A 21,336-nucleotide genomic window follows, 5' to 3' on the forward strand; every position below is an offset into this window, starting at 1 on the left:
TCGGTAATGCGAACAAATACACATATATGTACTTAGTATAATAACAGAATCAAATATATCTAATTTCGACGTATACTTAGTTTACGAAATAGTTTTGGAGGAGGACCATGCGAAGCAAAAAGTAGTCAGTTAATTTTTATAAAGTAAAACATCGAATTAATTTCTTAGCTTGTTGCTTAGTAAATTTGGGTAAGATTAGGATGTGGTACTACCCACGCGTCGTCGCATTGCAGGAAAGCAGCGTAATGTATCCTCCCGATGGGCGCGCCGGTTGATTCTGGGTGCGTCCTCGCGATTCGTACTCTGACCCGTTGACCGACTTGCCATGGCCTTGTCTACAAGCCTTTTCATTATAGGCACCTACTACCACCAAATTTGCATGCCATTCCTGACACGCGATCGAGCAACATACCTGTACCTTGATTTGGCCCTTAAATCCATTACGAAACGTACTTGGAATTTGTTCTTTGATTTGATAAATAAGCCCTTTAGTTAAGCGTTATAAAGCTATAGTTTGATTTTTTCTATATTACTATTATTTTAAATGCCTTTTTTACCATATTTTCTAAGACAAATTCCGTTAAACTGACTTGATTTATTATCGGAAGAAATGTACAGGTGAAATAGCCATTTTGTTTTATTCTCAAGTCAAAGCACTCCATTGAAATAACGTATCTAAAAAACTATCGCAACGGGATCGGAACTTCACTCCATACCAATGAGTAAAGATGTCAGTAACAACTGCCCTAGATGGATGTACGTCAACCAAATAGGTGACAGCACTGAAAAAGACCAAAATAAAAGTACTCTTAACCGGCGAGTTGTGTATAAATGATGATGAATGTGGAGGGAGAGGAAAAATTTCAATCGGAACATTTGGCGATCTATTGTTTCTGTTTACCTCAATCTGAGACAAGCGTAATATATTTCTATGAGTATGTAAAAACATTTATCCGTACTTCGAAGGGCATCATGATGCATCTATTCTATACATCTGACAACTAAGGAAGGAAGTCTAAACAGTTTAAATATTCTTTTTCTCTATTGTATGGAGGCGTCAGCACTCGAGGAATACATAGGGTATTTTGTGATGTCCATGGTATTCCATCCATCCATCTATATTAGCCGTTAATTGTCCATTGCTGAATATAGGCCTCCTCCTATTAGGGGTGGAGGTAGGAACAGGGTATTGTGTGTTCTAAATTTAAATATTTTTAATGCAAGGTACCTGCGAAATAACTGACCGTTCATAGTAGTATGAGTTCACGAAGTCTCCTATTTTATGCAATGAAAAATGTTCTTGTTAAGAAGTAAATAAGCATATTGTTTATAAGATACTTGTCACAATCAATCATTGTTATTGTGTTAATTGGTTACATACTCGTAAAGAACACATCCTGACCCAGATTCCTTTCCAGCGTGGCCCATAAATGTGACAATTTGGAGCGGTTCCTGCCCCAGCCCTCTGTTTACAACTCTATTTCAGAGTTTAATGTTTTCTGAAGTCTGAATTACTACCTTCTCCAATATGTAGTCGTAAAGCTTATTACATTACTTCGATGGATATTACAATAATGCCACTAATAGGAAACAATTCATATTTTTGAAGACAGGATTCCGTAAACGACTGTCGAAAACGAAAAATTTATAATGTAAATCTCTCTGTATATAAACAGCTTGTTGCTATTTTGAATCTATGAAGTTTTACTGGAAAATGTAAATCGTACGATATGTGCCACGTTATTTATCATCATCATATATCGATTTAGAATTTATTCCCAATTCTCACATACTTTGAAGTAACCCGTCGTCCGCTTCCAATAGAGGACGGGTTCCTTAATTATCCAAACATCCCACAATACCAAAAAATCCCAACAAGCCGTACTTATACGTTATACTCGTATACAATATGTAACCCTACACATTATATATAAGCTAAAATTGAAATAATACCCTCATTTTTACTCCCTATATTCTACCAGTTAAACTGAACATTTTTCCCAAAAAACATAAGTTGACAAATTACAAACATTTTTGTATTATAACGTATATATTATTTTATAGTTATTACCTATACTCACATAACATAGTAATTATATTATAAATAAAAACTACAAAACAAATATGATCGTGTCATTAAGTTGTATGCAGTCAAGTCGAAAATATGAAATGTGTATGGCATGTTCTTGGCCGGTATTATATGTACTTAAAACTGTCCAAAAGTGTAATTATATTTTATTAGCCTCGATCAGATTTTCGACAAATTATAATTGCCTCAAGTGCAATTAAATAATATACAAAAATTGCACAATTTTCGTCCTTTCACAAATATGTTATATACAATGATACGTATATATCGTATACAAATTTATGTAATGCTAATATAGAACAAATAAGAAAGTGGCATTTAACTTTTTAATGTAGTAATATGTTTTTTAATATTTGACTATAAATATTTTATATCTGTTGTCGGGCTAGAATTATAAATTGATAGTAATACCCCTTTATTCATAAAAACGGCAAACCTCTCATTATCATATTTTAATTATTGAACCGTTTTGTATCCTCCTTTTGAGTTGAATTCCCAATTAAAAAAAAAGTGACAAAACAGTGTAATAGTTAAATAGACTTGTAGAAGCTTATAGTTTTTATGAATAAGGGGTTAGTCACATATTTATGTTATTGTGTCAACTCCGTGTTTTTTTTATTTACGAAGCAAAATCGTAAGTTATCATGAGATGATAAGATTTCGTAATAAGTTTGTATTGTTTTCTTTATAATTTTTAACCATGAATATATTTATCGAAAGTAAGGTAACAAAAGTTTTTACGCTACGAACGTTGATAACTGCTATTACCTATTGTAGTAGTATACACAAACAAACACTACATGGTTTGCTAGACGAGTTAAGAGAGTAGATTGCAGGATGGCGTGAGGCCACGATGTTTGCTGAACTAATGGGCCACGCCTGCTATCACAAAGCGTCATTAATTAAACCTACCTTTCTTTCGTCGAGTTTTGCCACTAACCCTTATGACATGACATTCCTACAAAAAAAAATCGTGAACTACTTTTAAAATAGAGGAATCGTTTACTATTTACTCTATATTTCTTAAATAACAACGGACAACTGTGTAATGAAAACCTCTTAAACTTTCAGTTCATCCTCGATTCTTTGTACGTTTTGAGATCGACGCGAAAACATAAAGAGTAATCAAAACCATTTCAGGATTTTCTGTGTAATCGCGTAACATTGCCATAAAAAAATATAAACTAACAAGCTGACTCAGCAAATGTTGTTTTGCCTCCTATTTTCACCTATCTACATATATATGATATGGAATAAAAATTATACTATCTCTTAAAGCGGAGCTCTCGTTGGAGTAAAAAAATACACATTTGCAAAATTTCATTATAAGCTGTTGCCAGAATTGGTGTGAACGAACATTGTGACGCGGGATTTTTACATATTAAATTCCTTAATCTTCTACTTATCATACTTCTCTAATAAATATCTTTCTTTTTGGAAGACACTTTAAAATATGAGGCCATTGGAATCAATTTTACTTAGGCTTCATTATAATTTAATTTGCGGTGGACCAAGTCGCTTTGACCTTTAGTGTTTCGATACTTGTCGCAAACTTGTTTCAGTATCAAAAGGTTAATATGTAGTATCACTGCTATAAGTATATTAAATAAGTTCTCGACGATAGTAGTAGTTGGACACATTCCACCACATTTGCTCCTAATTAATACACTGTAGTTTCTGATTGATCCTCAACTTGTTTGTTAACCTATTTGCCGTTGTTATGTAAGATAGTAAGTGGGTACAGATAAAATATTAAATACATTTCCTCCGTATATCTCTGTATGAAAAGTCAATGATCTAACAACAGTTTATACAATTTATAGAAATTTTGTCAAAATTCCAAGAACTGTGTTGTCCAAAGTTCGTAGATATTTGTAGAGTGTTCAAACATATGTGGGCTTTTATTAGTATATTTACTTTTTTGTCGGTTGTCGACTTTTGCGGACACTCCCTATGCTAGCGGTGTCAGTGTAATCAGACGGATCACACGCACACTGCATGCCACTACAGGCACCCTGCCGTCCCACACCGATCCCCACCTTAATCGTACACCAGCTTAATTACACATAAATATACCACTCTGATAAATTAAAATAAAATCTATTCTGCGAAATAGTGTACTTACCCACACTAACAGTTCGGATTGGGCGGTGGCAACCTTTTAATTAAATGGATATACCACCTGAGTGACATTTGTATAAATCCACTCTAATCACATAGCTTTCACTCTGGTTCTTACCAAGTAATCTATTTTCAGTGATAGACTTTTTGTTGATTAGGTTACTGTAATTAGCTTTCATTTGCATGGAAATACATAGGTAGGTATATAAGCTACAGGAAATTTATTAATTTGTTGGCTCCCGATTTGTAACAATGATGTAATTCAAATCATGTCGTGTTTAAAATACCTGCTGGGATATCTAAATGAATACTATTTATTTTATTTCCTTGTTACAATACCTTTACAGGATAGATACTAAGTCGACAAGGTACAACAAACAACATTGGTTTTGATTTTAAAGTAACATATAGTGAACACACAATTTCTTGTGAGTTCCGTCAGAGAACATATAAAGAGAAATGTACGAAATAATATTTAATAGAACAAGTCCTTGAATGAAAAGTTCGTGTTGGAGCAAGTTATTACTGATTTATTTACATTACTCTTCCCTTGACGCTCAACTTGTAATCTCCTGTAGTCCTGTCCTAGTGTATCTGTACAAATGCAGTAGCCATTTATTACCAAAATGATGTCATAACGTTCCAGACTTTCGAATAGGTCAGTCGAAATTTTCTATTGAAATTATTAATTCAATAAAATAGGCTACAGTTTTCCAAAGGAGTTCTATAAGTGGGTTATCAGCTTTATGTTGCATAAAAACTTATCGATATTTGCTGTTTTGACAGCATGGTCACTGTTGTATTACTTTATTATGGTATATCCAAAGCTTTTTTATTGTATACCTATGGTATGTTAGCTGTGGATATTGGGGATGCTTACCCTGATTGGAGACGGTTGACAAGCTTGCGTATTTATCGCCAAAAAAGATTAATTTTCTGATAAAATATTCCAAAGGATACGTACTTCATACTCTCTCTAATAGTATTGGAATCTTTTGTGTTAGTAGTACATTTAATGACATTAAAATAAAATGTTGTTCTACTGAGCACCATGGTGGACATATTGCAGGCATCCGTAGACTGTAACCATTAAATATTAGACGGATCATATGGTTCGTATGTGTATATACATAGTTTTCTATTTTAGTAGTTTAATAAAATTGTTCTATTGTTAATTCTTCAATTTTATATTGATTTAAAATGAAAATATGCCCTGTAAAAACAGTAATTTAATCCATTTGAGCAATATTCGGCGGGCCGACTAGCATTGCCTTATCAGACGCACGATTCACAAGGTCACATACATGAACAGTTCAACTGGTTAACTGTCAAGTCAACCTACATAAAAATGATCTCATCAACACATCAAACTCGTTCGACTTTTAACCCCATTGCTTTGATTTTTAAGCGACATAAAAAAATTGATTGATGATAATTTTGTTGTATACATATTCACCTAATTTTGCACTGAGGTTTATGATTTTTTTTTGCATACCATTTATTCTATTGGTTTACAAAATTAATATGGGACCAATATAAATTTGTCATGATTGAAGTTGCATTTTTAACTTCTGAAGCACACACAGATTTTAGCATATAATAATAGAAGTGATTAGTTAATTTAATCTACTTTTACTCGTTGTGAATCAAAGTTTTTAATTATAATTAGCTTATATTATATTCGAAAGGTTATTTCATGTTTTGCATAGGTAATCTTTCTATCAATTAGTAAGGTGAATTCTATCAATAAGTAAAAAATGACTTTAAGAATGTCTATATCTAACGTACTCTCTTAAAACCCACTAGCCCGTAGTTTCAGGATGGTTTTACTCAGTTAAAAATCCTAAAATATATTTACTTCTTATTTATTGTAAATGAATTGCTGCTTCAAAATAGTGGAATAGCAAACAGGTACATGTATCCATTAATCAACAAGCCTAATTATGTACATCAAGGATATACTTACCTATAGGAAGTGAAATCATCGCAATTCATTCGCGCCGAATATGTTAGCGCATAAAGTTTCGTGATGTCTGTATGTCTATTCTGTGAATGAAATGAGAATTTTCCATCAAACTGTGATATTACTCGTATATACAGGAGAAACTAAAATTTTAGGCATTCTTTTGAATGCGTATTCTACTAGTGAAATTAAACAATTTTCTCAAAGAAATATGTATGGATCGAAAGTTGTCGTTTCATACGAACACGGCTCAACTAACTATTCACAGTCTTCCATAACAACTCCCGTTGGTATTTTTTTTATTTGTGACTTTAATATGCTATTACATGATCAATTGTAAACCGGTTTTCATAAATATATTTTTGTTTTATAATGCTTACTTTTGTGTTGATCTCATGCCTATTAATTTGATGATTGAGGTTGCTTCTGTATTTGATAAAGAACTTGGTTTAAGAATAATATAAAAATAAAACTCATTGAACATCAACAGATTAAACTAATGCTGATAAGAATGCCATAGAAAAATGTTAATACTTACATAATAATTGTCAATAAAAAATGATTGACCTTGTTGAAGCTTTGATAATACAAGGTAAATATTAACGGCAATGTGTAGTAAAAATTAAAAGCGATTAAGTATACGGATATCTGTTACTGCGTCTACTAATGAATTTAAAATTATGAGCGTTGAAAGGTACCTACTTATAACCCATTTAATTCTCTGATAACCAATATTACACAGACAGTTCTTCGCTTGTATCATAAATATAAACGAATACTGATGTTTATGTTGCCCTTTTGTTCAAACGCATTGCTACTTTAGATCTGACCTTCTTGTCTATGACTGAGATCATAAAGTGTGTAAAACTGTAAATATTATCAAGTTTACTCCTAGCAATTACCTATACAAATTCCAATAATGCTTGAATGCATTATGTTAATAGGTTCTCCTCATAGGTTCTGTAAGTATATTATTTAAATTTATTAGTTTTATATATTTTAATGACACCTATTTTGTACTAAAGCTTTTAACATATAATCAAACAAATTATTGTTTTTTAATAATATTTCTATCGCACAAAGAAGAAATCGCAAGTTTGATTATTTAGATTATAGAAAATTTATTTATTAATTAAATATACATATATATAATTTGATATTAAATTTTCCCAAACAGGGTTGACGTTAGGCAAGCGGCCGGTCGTAAAACTATAAGCCAAATCCTTTAATAATATGGATAAAACCATATTACGCCGACCCTAAATAATAATTGGGATAAAGGTAGGAAGATGATGATAGAAAATTGAATTAAGTACAGAGAATATTTTAATGTTATCGTTATGTTTTTTTTTTATATGTAATAAAACATATTTGCATGTAAAATAAATACAAAACCTTTTATTTGGCAAAGAGGAAAATAACATAAAAACAACATAAAACATATTTCGAAAAATATTTTTTGGTGCGTGACTTAGTGCCTCAGCCAATATATTGGATACATTTTATTGCGGTAAAAGGTCTGGTTCCCATGAGATAGTAAAGAAATTCGAGGCATAAACGACATAATATACTTATGAACTAGAAGGAAACCCTTAGATTATAGGATATTCTAAGCCAGTGGCTTTTTTCATGTGGATCTCGTTTCCAGGTGATTTAATACATTTTTTTTATATATTTTGGTAAAGGTATTCCAAAAACCTCTTTTTAGTGAAAGCTTAGTAGTTTTAAAGGTGAGATATGGCGGTGAAATTACAGGGTATGGATGTTTGACAACATAATCCTCAGGAATGGCGACGTATAAATAGTACTATGGGTACCATATGTCTATGGTATGTACTGTTCATGTCTATAGGTGACGTCCTTTCTATCCATCACAGGGGCCGACAGCTTGTTTGTCTTCTATGTATAAAATAAGCGGTTTGTTTGAATCGAAGCATTTGGCGTTCCATTGTTTCTGCCTACCCTAATGGGAGACAGGCGTGACAGATATGTATGTATGTATGTATAAAATAAGCATCCGTTACATAAGAAATCTGTGTAAATCTAGTTTGTAGATTCAGTCATTTAAGGATTAAATGTTTACATGAAAATATTAGTCTGTTTTTACTGTATACTTATTTATTTATTTAAACTTTAATGTACCGTGAAACTATGTACATATGGTGGACTTAACACCGGATGGTGTTCTCTGCCTGTCAACCATTTGGAAAACAGTGAAAAAAATAGGCGCTGCATTATTGAATTGAAATAATATAAAAATTAATACTTAATATATTCATACATTATAAACATACAATTAGACTAATATAAAGATACATGTAATATATTAAATAAAGGAATAAATTATCATACATAAATATTACTATAATAAACAATTAACTATATTAGAAGAGCAAATGAAACAATCTATGACTCAAACAGAGTAACCAGCAAGATTGAGTTTAAAAGGAATGTGAGAAAAATGAATATGAATAAAAATATATAATAATAATAAATAAAAGGTAATGAAGTTTATAAATCGGCATTTTTTATGAAATATGAGCGCAATTTATGTTTAATAGGTAGTTTGTTTAGGGTAGATCTTATGTCAAGCAGGAGTTCGTTCCAGTCTTTAATTTACATAGATGGAATCAATTTAAAATCTTTCTATTAGAATTATTAAGATTTATTGCGATAATATTAAAAAGTCTCATAGAGCTATTAAAAAGCAGGCAATCCTATCCATATAAATCATAGCAATTATTAATAATAATGTCATTGCCGTCTAATTAAATATAGATATTACTGTCCCATTACACATGCCTACATAACAAAGTCTAGCAGTCGTCTACGTTGATATTATATTTGCATTATTATGTTTATTCACGATAATCATTACTCGTACGCTTAAAGCATAAATTATGGGTGTTATACATACTACTGTGTCACAACATTTTATTAAAACATCCTAGCGCTGAATCGTTCCATGCGTTATGAGTCTGACGCATTTTTACGAAGCTTTACTACTATCAGTGAACTATTTGAATTAACTATGCAAATTTGCCATTACTGTCTCAAATATCAATGGTAAATTTCTTCAGCCACAATAATGTACCCGTATTGTTTTGCTGTTACAAATGTCAGCTATAAGTTCTCATTTGCCGCCGCTTTTATTGGCTGCCGCCCACAGCTTTTTGTCGAGTTCATTGTATTTCTAATTTTCTATCGCTTTTTGGGAAAACACATTTGTATTCAGTATCTATATCTATAATATATATTATTTTAGAATCTATCTGACCTAGCTATATCGTACTGATAAGTTGGTCTTATATAAAATCGATATCTTAAATTGAATTCTCCGCACAATAAACCCTAGGTATAAATGTCGTTAAAATCGTTGGAGCCAGTTAAAAGAATCTATTTAGAAATATCGCGCCAGTAATTTTCGAAATTTATATTTGGCCTCTGTTAATGTAGCTTTTTATAGGTGAAAGAATTTTTATAGATACAAATTATGAGTATAGATACAAGGATCTTTTGTTCATTTCAACAAATGATTGCTAATTTTAGTAACTTTTTTTTTTTATTTCTTTCACAACATAAACAGCACGCAGCAGTTCACTATGCTCACATTTTTTATCTACTATATAAGTATGTTTGCTGCATTTTATGGGTTTTACAATAAAAATACTGACATTTCTATCACGATTGGAGTGTTTTTTGCGCTAGCTCTGTATCTATCTATGGAAAATGATGCCTTTTTTTATACAAATTAGAATGCTATACAATTCGCATGTACCATTTAAAATTTGTGTAACCGTATGTTACGCAATATTTACACAAATAAAATAAAATAATAATTACTTCAACTTATTTTTTGTACGGCAAAATGCTGCTTGTGCATTAAACTAAATATACAAGTACATAGGTAGTATATATTCCACCAGTAACAAATTAGATTAATGAAAATTAATGCTTCCTATTTAATAATATCCTTTCCTGCGTTATTCAGTTAAAAACCATCCTATTTATCAATCCTGTATAATATGATCAACTGTCTACCAAATTCGTTCAGCCATTTGGATTCACCGAATTGGTATGAACGATATTAACGCTATTATGAAATATTAATGTTATTAACCGAGTGTTACTTACATTTAACCTCTGATAAAATATTGTTTTAACTGTACTTATTAGGAAATATTCAGCAATCAAAAGTTTTAAACTACGAGTAAGTATTCTGCGAGCTTCGTTATCTTTATATTTTTCCTGTTTTAATAGTTATCTTTCATACATAAATTCTTACTTAATATATTTTACATAACATATACAAATAAACACATTTAGGATTATTAATTTTATTGTTTAATTTTTATCTAGGATAATGGATTAGTTGTAACGATACGAGGAAACTCTAAAAAAAAATTGTACTCGAGTAAAACTGAAATGTAATTGTTGCACGGAAATGGCTTCATATTTTTAATCGCCACTAAAATATCAAATCCATTGGGTTTAAAACAATGCATGTCATTATCGTTGCACATGCAACTGATAATGGACATAAATGGATATTGTATTTAGTATTACATGGCCGCATAAGATGTTATTTACCATATACCTCGTAATTGACATGTACCCAATGAATCATTCCAAGTATACATATCTACTCTCGACGGAGCTGTTTATTGTAAGATATCTCAAATGTTAAAATATATTTGTAGGCACTGTAGATAGGTACTTACTTAATTTAATTAATAGCACTTGCCTTCCATATACAGTGACGTAACCGCGTAATCACAATATTTATTTAGGTACGTTACCTGACCTATTGTTTTATTTTAGATACATAATATTATTCATTAGTGACATTGAATTTTATTTGTACAGTTTGTTAGAATGCGATCCCTTTACTCGACTGCTGCGGTTTATTGGTTTTCTCACTTATTTTTATTGTGGTATCATAATATGGTTGTGTATTATAATATAGAAAAATTATACACTTATTAGCGATCACAAGAAAATGACACAAAAAGTTTAACAAAATTTAAATAGGCCTAACAAGAAAGTAAACCCTGCTAATTATAAAAAATACTGGTTTAGTATTGGTAAAGGTGTCGCGTACTATATTTTTTTTTTAAGAATAGAAAGTTCTCTGTTAGAAGTTACTTAAAAAATTGAAAAGATGCAATTCTTAATTCATTGTCTTGATTCACATTCACGTCATTGACATTGTCTCATACGTTACGAGTTTTAAGTAAGTTTTCAGTTTTTAACGTGATTCTACCAAGATCTCTGTGGTGTACTGCATACTATGAGTCATTGTAGTGTACTTACTAAACCTATTATTATAATATCTGACCTGCATTGAACTTTACATTTCTACAATAAAAACTATCAACGTAAACTTTGATTGAATTAGTTTTCTCAGTCTTCAAAAAGATCTTGAGTTATTTGCATTGTTAATTTTAATCATCTATTCACTGCTGAACATGGGCTGGGGGAAGAGGGTGTAATTTTTAATATCCATTTTAAATTTTTTGTCGGTTAAGGATCCATATTAATAAACTTATAAATATTAGACTTAAACATACCTCCTTAGTACACAGTAATTTATATCTTGTTAACCTCTCGACTCCCTGTAATTGGACAGAGTAACTAAGGTTCTTTTTTTATAAATTAAGTACTTATAATAATGTCTATAATTCAAGAAAAAAAGTATTCTAATAAAATTGAATGTGCAGATTTGTCATAAAAATCCAGATAACAAACTGACTATAAAATAAGTTATAGACAGTTGTTTATAGCTGACGGCAGTTGAATGGCCCTCGTCGTATAGTATTCGTTATAATATAATTCAATTCAATTAACATTCTCCTCCTTTCTTCAGCAGAGAGATGCTTAAGACTTTCAAGGCCGTGGGATGTCGTAGTTTGATGGGCTACTTTTGACTTGAAATTTGTGATGTAAATTCTAAATTGAAGGAGCCATGCATTTTTTTATAACTTGTTAATTATAGATACAACAATAGTGCTTGTTCATAGATTATTGTTTGACCGATTTAAATTTGCCGATTTGCCGTGTGGTCCCGGTATAGTATAGGCCACGCCTTCCTTTTCCGTGGGTAATATAAGAGGCGACTAAGAGTGGGCGAAGGATGGGCAGCGGCCTTCTTCTTTAAACATTTCTAAAGCCTAACTACGGTTGCCAATCCACCTGCTAAGCGTGGCAACTACTGGCAAAATCTCCCCAACGTGGAGGCTTATGTTCAACAGTGGACAGTTAGTTGAAAGCTGATATGATGATGATAAACAGATTTAAAAAAATGTGGACCTCAATTTGTCTATGCCTTTTGTGTTTCGTGATGTCTTGATAATTCTGATTTTGATTATTTTTTTTTAATTCCTGTAAACCAAATCTTACATAACATTAGTCCATTTTTCATCACTGTCATCATCATCAATCAATATATTCTACTAATAAGCATAAAATTTATCTAATACATTAAGTAGAGAAAATTATTAGAAATATTACACTAATCACGTGAAAGTGTTTTAGGTACGACTTTAGTTTTTTTTATTGATTTACTAAAAAATAGATCATTTATCTTCTATCTATAATATAAAAATGAATCGCTGAATGTGTTGCTAAGCGCAAATCTCGAGAACAGCTGAACCGATTTCGCTAATTGTTTTTTTATAATATTTCTTGAAGTACGACAATGGTTTTTACGGAAAGAAAATTTAAAAAAATTGCTTGAATAAGTCTAAAAGCAACACTTTTCTATACTTCCATACAAACGATTCATAATAATACTTAAAAGTCAATTTGAACTTTAGTACCATATCGTTAAGTTCAAATGTTAGTGGAGAGGTTCCGGGAAGGCAAAACAATTCAGTGATATGGCATGGCTTGTTTTATAATTTTTATTTTTAAACTTTACTTACTTAATTTAATTGTTGACTTATTAACTTCCTTTTTTCTTTTTTTATCTTACTAGCTAACCCGGCGTCCCGAATAGTAGAATAAATATTTAAAAACTAAAAAATTAAAAAATCGACTGTTAGGCGGTATATAGTTTTAATATATATTAGAAACTAGCTGTCCCTTGTTAAATATTTCGTTAGTACACATTGTATTGTATTAAGTAGGTGTATTTGATTAATTTTTAAAATATAGTATGGTAGGTAGGTACTATATTTTATTAATTGCTACCTAAACCAATATTACATAAAGTACAACATGATCTTGTCTATACTCATCACGAATCTCATTTATCTGTATATTAACATCTTTTTTTACAAAAACAAATTTCGTCATTCATTTAACAAATTACTTAGTAGATTATTGATATCTGTTTACCTAATAAACTTACGAAAAGACATCTAATTTGTTAGGTAATTGTTAGATATCTGCATATGGCACTACAGCACCGTACTCTTACGGTATTTATATGTAGAATTAATCTAAAAGAACAAGCGATAGAATCAGGTAGGTATAATATAAAAGAGCATTTTATGTACGAGTAGATACTAACACGGAACTAAATGTACGTGTACGTTTTGTTTCGCAATAAAAAAACAGTGTTTTCAATCGTATCAAAATTAATAAGTAATCTCATTTATGTGGTCCTATTTAAAAACTAATAAAACGCACCGAATAACAACGGGTTATTTCGTAGACAATTAGAACGAATTAAATTAAAAAAGAAAACTTTAAGAAAACGTTTAGAATGCGGAAATGCGTCTATACTATACTGCTTCGCAAAGAAATCGGCATCTTTTCAATCGTCACAAAAAGAGTTTTATAAAAATCGACTTCGAAGTTTTTCTCTTTGTGAACTTTTTAACAATAATTTTAAGTAATATAATAATAAAACTTTTATATTAATTTTAACATTAATTTGAAGTACAATATACCTGACATGTCTATAATATACTATCATAGAAATTATATTGTCGTCTGTTTCTGTTGTGCTATGTCGTGGATTGCTTTTATTGCATAAAAATATAAACGAGTCTTTATAAGTGGTGCGTTGAAAAGAGAAATGGGGCATAGTATAAAACGAAGTGGAACAAAATCTAAATGTTACTGTGACATTTGGGTTGGCTATTGCCGCTTTGCGTATTACCTATTTGTCCTGAAGTACAGAGTACCTACTGTGTATTGCATGTTAATACCACTAGGTATTATAATATATAAAAATCCCGTGTTCACTTTTTGTTGCTTTTACTTGAGAGGATAGTTTTATCCCGATAATTCGAAATGTACAAGATGCACCCGTGCGAAGTCGGAGTCGGGTCCTCGGGTCACTCCACTAGTTTTAAAACATGCCGTCGGTCGCGCGACCGCTCCTTCTACTTGCAACTGTAATATGACTTGATGTTAGGGAGGTATTTAATTTTCCCTATGAATATGAAATATTATATAAAAGCTTCTAAAAAAATAAAAGAAATGTGTTCCCAATTTAGAATTAAAATTATATTAATCTTCACGTACATGTAGCTGTCTCCAAATCATAATTGTGCCTACGTTCTGACAACTGGTGATATTTTCACATAATTTTTCCCATAACAGCTCCATATAACGCGGTCTATCCTATTCTACTTTAGTTTGAGTGCTCTGACAGTCTATCAGTCTATCGTTCTTGTAAACTTTTAATGAACTTAAAAACATTTTTTTTTTATAAAAAAATCAAAATCTACTCGTAGCTCTTCCAGACTTTTTGAATATGAACTGCGATTCTTCTCATGACTATTACAAACTCTAGTAGGTATACTAATCTGACATTGACTTTTATCGGCCGGGTTCGCCGTGGCTGTGTCGCATTCGTGATTTATAGTGTCTGCGCTTTCCCCTCAATGGCGATGTTTTTGTGTACATAACATACTTATGTAGATGTAGTAGCAAAGGAGCCATATAATAGATTTCGTCACCGCTTCTAAACCATTTCCTGTTTTTCAAGAAACGTCAAATATTTAAGACATTTAAAAAATTTGGAGAGTCTATATTCGTCTCATTTTTTGTGGTTGATATGTTTGACAATTTATAATATTATGAAAATATATAGGTGATATTATAAAAAAATATTGGAATAGTCTACCAACCTCTACATAAAGTATACAATATCTACCAAATTTTAAAAACAAAAGTTATGTTATACTTATGTGTATATATGGATTTAAGTATGTATCAATAATTAAAATGTATATTTATATATTCATATTATCGTACATATTATATCTCTATATTTATAGTATTTAAAATAACGAACAGGTTTTCGTGCCTCCAGTCACGCTGTTTTATAATTACTCTTCTCCATCCAAAGATTGCCTTAAAAGGTAGTCTTAGCGATAAGGCAGCCCCTTGTTTTTTCAGTATAATATTTTCTTGTAATTGTTTGTATTGGGGGGAAAGGGACTGTTAGTAATGGAGACAGAATCCCATTGCTAGCAATATATGGTACTCAACCAGGTCGACCTCCTCGCGGTTCTCCCTGGAAACTATCATGGTTAATTCCTGATGAATTCATCATGATGGGCTAACTGGCCAGTTTTCATTCTCATCTATCACCCTTCACTGGTGCTCCGCCAGCGTATCCCGTTAGCGCAGGCGGGGTGGGGTTACCATACCATTTTCACCCATCAAAAAAAATTGTTTGTTTTTATAATAAGTTTACTATTGTAATCTTATAAAAGTTATTCAAAATGATATAATCCACCCTGAGAGTTTTTTTAATGAATATATTTTTGTATTTAGAACGTAAACACACTTGGAGTTGAACACGATAGTTTGACAACTAATTCATTAATTTCCATTATTAATATTTTAAATGTAACTGTATATAGTTTATTTGTTTCCTGGGGTATATTTTTTATAGCGCCTTAACAGCTTAACTAATCATTATGAAATTTGATATACACATATTTATGGATGGAAAAGGATATATATTACTTTTTATACCGATCAGTAAACATATCCCAGTCACGCGGACGAAGTCGCGAGAAGAAGTTAGTCCTAAATAACAATCGTTACATTACCTCTTTGTTCATTAAGCGTAAACATAATATACCTAATTAGTTTTAATTCTGAATACCTGACTGTATACCTAACTGTTAATTGTTTCTTTCAGGTATAGCACTACGTCCGTTCGGCCTCTCGTTGATATATCTGTTGCTGTATTTATTAGCACCATTGCCCCAAGTTCCAGACTCACAAACGTTTAGCGGTAAGCCACCGTTCTATTTTGAATTTTAATAGCACACCAATGAATCTATTTTAATTTAATTTGTGTGACTGGAATGCTGCATTATACCAAAAATATCGAGAGTTTCGATAGCAATGTGAGAGGGCTATTTAGGTCAACGAATGTAAATCTTATCACGTTTAGCACCTCCTTGTTTACGAATTGTTAAATGTACCTACATTCCTATCTTATATTTGGAATATAAGATAGGAATGTACCTAAATACATTAACATTGTACTATGCAACGCATGTTTTGTAATGCATTTCTGAATGGAAACAAGGATGCAATGTATATTTTCACCTAGTTTTGTACACGGATTTATACAAGAGGCGCAGGGTTGTACTTTGTGGCGTAATATGAGGCAGATCTATATTCAACAGTAAACAATGGATAGGTTAATACACAGATTACTTAATCTATCGAAGTTTTAATATATTGTGTTCTAGTTGCATTTACATGCTGCGCAGTGTTATGATTTAAATATGAGATACGTATGAGTGTTATTTCAGGATACCTAAATGTAGTACATATTTACATTCCATACCTTTTACTTACAACCTGTTGCAACATTTGTATTTAAACCGTGTATTTTCAGAACTATAATTTCACTTTGTCTTTTTAGTAAGCCTATATGTTCGTAACTAAACTCTACTGATGTTGTGAATATTTGTATTTTAATTTTACGGATAAAAAACGAATGTTGTTTATGAGTAAAAATAAATTATTTCAGGAATAAGGGGCAAATACCTTCTCCTTAATGTGGTAGTGTCAGTTTTACTTTTGATGGTGCATATTGCATGGCACAGTGCTTTGGCAGCGTTCACTCCCTATGGCTCGTTACTTGATCAGTATCCGATCATACAAAAGATTGGACATAATTTGGGTCTGGTTTCGTACGCTGGGATAGATCCTCTAATGGCCGTCCATTATTTAGCACCTGAGGTATGTAGCATCCATAGTAAATATTTTAATTGTACCTAATAATACATAGCAAAGGTCGCAACAAAACAGACATACTTTTCTCTATAAATGCTTGTATTTTGCGGGGATCGACATCAGAATATTATGTGCCTACTTGGTTATTGTAGCGGTTGATTTTGAAAAGATTTTAATGAAATTTGCTATACCGATACTCTGAAACTTGATAAAAGATGTAGACAAGGATTAGCGGTTGGATCTGCTACCCCAAGCTACCGCATAGTTAGAATACTTCTTTATACAAAAGTCATAGTACTCATAGTCTATGAAAATATAATTAATATTAAAAATGGGTTTTTGAAATTAAAAATCAAGTGTTGTTTTGAATATAACTTATATCGCAATCTTAGTGTAATAATAACGCATCATAATTTCAGCTAGTTATGACAAGTGTATCCCTGGTGGTATACTTAGTGGTCAAAAAACTGGTAACTGGACCAACGACTGATATTCAAAAGAAAGACTCCAAACATCAGCGGTATCCACTTCTTACTAGCGCTGGTGAGAACAAATTATTTTGAGCTTTTGAAATTATAGTGATATTTAAGTATATATATATAAGTATAGAATGGGCTTTTTTACCGTGGGTGTCGTAAAAGGGAACTTAATGGTCAGGTAATTGGTAGCAACGTCCCTCTTAAAACATCACCAAAGCCTAAATGCGGTTGCCAACCAGCGTACTAAGCATGGCGACAATTGGCAGAATCCCCCTCCCCCTCATCCGTAGAAAGAGGCCTATATGATGATGATAGTTTTGTTTTTGTTCTGTTATAATTGTTATATAAAAAGAATTTCAATTCACAAATTATATTAGTGTTAAACATCGTCTATAGATATCAATAAAACAACGTCATGGTCTTTATAGTGTACAGACATAATATATTGTATCTCCTATGACCATCAGAGGTGCAGGAAGTCTCTATATTGACTTTATATGTTGTCTATCTTTTAGACTAAGATGTGATGTTATAATCAAAGATTGGGCACTTCACCCTATAGGCTGGACACAAGACACGTTTTGCTATTTAACCAGAGTAATTAAAACATAGTTACACATACTACAAAACTTCAAATAGATAATAGTAGACATATCGCACAATCCCATCTGGTCCCAAATTAGACATAGCTTATGCTAAAGGCTCAAGTTGACTAATAAACTCTGTTAAACCGCTACACCCCATTATCATACATCAACACTTTACTACCTACAAGTAACTAAACAAATAATTTCTAATTGCAGGCAAATATTTATCGCTGTTCCTTATAATGTTCTCCGGTATTATGCGACCGAGTGTAACCTCCGGGATATATTTCCTGGTGTTCATGGGCGCAGCAACTGCGTGGGCTCTGGGACGTCCTCTCGAGCGCGGCTTTGCGGTCGTCGGTCGCTGTCTGATGGCCATCATGTCTGTCCATATACTAGTTCTCATCGTATACCAATGCTCTTGGCTTATTGCTATTTACCCACCAGATATGGATTTCGCTAGGTATGTGCTCATGTCATTGCCTACATTTTACTGTTGGTATGAGTTATATTAGTGTTAGTACCATGTATACTTCACCAGTAAGTTTACGAATTTCAGAAACGAACGAAACGCTATCTTTACTATTCAAAAAAACTTTCTATTAAAAAAGTAAAGGTTTCGTTTGTTCAAACACTTTATTCTCTGTCTATAGATACGCTTTAGGAAAATGTTTTATAGCACAAAATTTTGAAATATGACATTGGACCACTCAGATTAAATTCTCGTCGTAGATTTCATTGAAATATTATAACATAAAAAAAGCAATATTTTGTTGCATTCCTACAGACCGAAGGTCATATGGAATGGCAACCAAGAATATACCACTTTACAGTGTAATAAAAAATCTAGTTTCTCATCACATTTTAAGGAATAAGAACGAAATAGATTCATTATCAGTATTTTACTACACTATTAGCATGTCTACGGAGAAGCGATGGAGTAAATAAACAAACTAATACTGATTCAGCAGTTATAACAAATGTTGAATCGCTACAAATGGATTTTTTTCCAAGTGCATCTCAAATTAATCTTTGATATCTTTGCAGGTATTTTGGTCTCACAAAATTGGTTGTAATAAATGATACGGACCCCATGGCCTTTAAATATGAAGTAACGGAAGACCATATGTGGGCCACGCTGGCGAGTCCTTTAGTCATTCTCTTCACATACTTTATTCTCGCTATAGAAACCAGAGAACTATTTAAACCGAAGGTATGTATGCATTGACAAAACATCACCGAGCATTGTGAAACGGTTATTAGTTAATTTACTAACCAGATGATTAGCCGTCTGCTTTTTAAACTAAGTTTCAATTGGGATTTAGCTACTATCCTTTATTAATGCTATAAAATTATGACTTTTATGGCGGTATCTATCTTCGGCTCATAGTTATTATATTTTGTGTTTGTCCTGTAAGTGTTGGTATAGCTTTTTAATAATACAGCGAAGAAAGTACAATTTCTTGCTTAAAAACTATTTGAAAATTTAAATTGGAAAATTATTAACAGAAAAACAATGATAATTGTTTTTATTACAATGAAATCTAACCATTTCTTACGGGACATTCAGTTATTGGAAAATTTTATTTCTTATGCTATCAAATGGGGATGGTAGGCGAAAAAAAAGAGCGCATTGACGGGCATAGAGGCCGGCAAGCTGAACGGATCACTGGTGCGGGGCATGTCGTTCCACCGCGGCAGCCGCCGCGCACCCAGGGACAAGTGGATGAATGCCACTAAGAAAGTTCGAGTAAGCTTCTCGAATAATCATCCACCGCATAGTTGATTATATGTATATAGTACCTATTTCATATGTTGGCATATATATATTATCACTGCACATTAATTTTTAGTTTCTAGATTTCTTTTTCCATTATAAACGTTGTTCGTTTTGATTTAAAATGTTATTGCCAAATTGGATTAATAACACAAGCAAACAAAAAGAAAAATGTCAATGCAAGACAGGGTAAGAATGCATTTTAGTGAGTAAATAAAGTATAAAAGCACTTATTAATTATTTATTACCAATGAAATAATATAACGTTTATAAATAAGAAAAGTTGTTATTTACCTAAATAGTTTTTTTCGTAATTAGAACATGTTACTCATACTTAGTTTGATTTAAATTGTATCTAATTTACCACTAGTGTGTATAATGCATGTGACATGTGCACCTGTAGATAACTGAGATTTTGCACTGTTTTTAAAATGTAATTTACATACACTGTTACACACTATTAGATACGAAATAACCAAGCATAGGAAAAGGCATGACGCTTGCAGTAGGCAATAGAGGAACTAATAATTATATTATTGATGTTTTGGTTATTGAAATTTTTAAACATCAAAATTTTTCAACTTTTTGTTTGCAACCTGCTTTCATTCTTTTATAGGTTGCATATTCATACATAAATTCCAAAGCACTCCACGGGAACGCCAGTGAGACCACTCCTGTAGGTATTTCTTTTATTCTTTTTTTTATATAAATGTTGTGGGGGAATTGGGAATGACTTGTAATCTTGTTTACATTTTGTTTTATCCATGCTTAGATTTATTCGCATAATTAAAAAGTTACATAACTTTTATGAAAACTAATTACATATAATGTTAAATAACAAAAGCATGAATGAAACATAAAATGAACTGTACTGATACATCAGAAAACATTATTATTGTTATAATTATTACTTTTTTACACTTATATCTATTTTTGTTTATACATATTTAAAGAATCACTATATATTTGTATGCTGATTCACGCTATCCATCAAGACATACATAATACATGTGCTTTCTAAATATTTGCCATAAGTGTTTTAGTATGCGCCCGTTTTCATTATGTTTGTTGCACTGTCTTTTTAACTAATATTATGGTAAGTACTTACATGTTTTTCCATACATTATTTTTATGCAACTTAGAATGGCAAACAATTTATT

At 31.7% G+C, this 21,336-nt stretch overlaps 1 protein-coding gene across 1 annotated transcript in view; it reads left to right on the plus strand.

Annotated features, from left to right (window-relative positions):
- Window positions 1-21,336, plus strand: part of LOC113516835 (piezo-type mechanosensitive ion channel component) — a 67,019-nt gene that overhangs the window by 3,037 nt on the left and 42,646 nt on the right. The window contains exons 3-8 of the mRNA XM_052902594.1: window positions 16,282-16,377; window positions 17,128-17,339; window positions 17,753-17,876; window positions 18,616-18,862; window positions 19,447-19,612; window positions 20,793-20,852. Coding sequence (XP_052758554.1) covers window positions 16,282-16,377; window positions 17,128-17,339; window positions 17,753-17,876; window positions 18,616-18,862; window positions 19,447-19,612; window positions 20,793-20,852 — 905 coding nt within the window. The remainder of the gene's footprint in view (window positions 1-16,281; window positions 16,378-17,127; window positions 17,340-17,752; window positions 17,877-18,615; window positions 18,863-19,446; window positions 19,613-20,792; window positions 20,853-21,336) is intronic.

Source organism: Galleria mellonella, unplaced genomic scaffold, assembly GCF_026898425.1.
Source record: "Galleria mellonella isolate WM207_F2 unplaced genomic scaffold, CSIRO_AGI_GalMel_v1 utg93, whole genome shotgun sequence".
NCBI classification, from domain to species: Eukaryota; Metazoa; Arthropoda; class Insecta; order Lepidoptera; family Pyralidae; genus Galleria; species Galleria mellonella.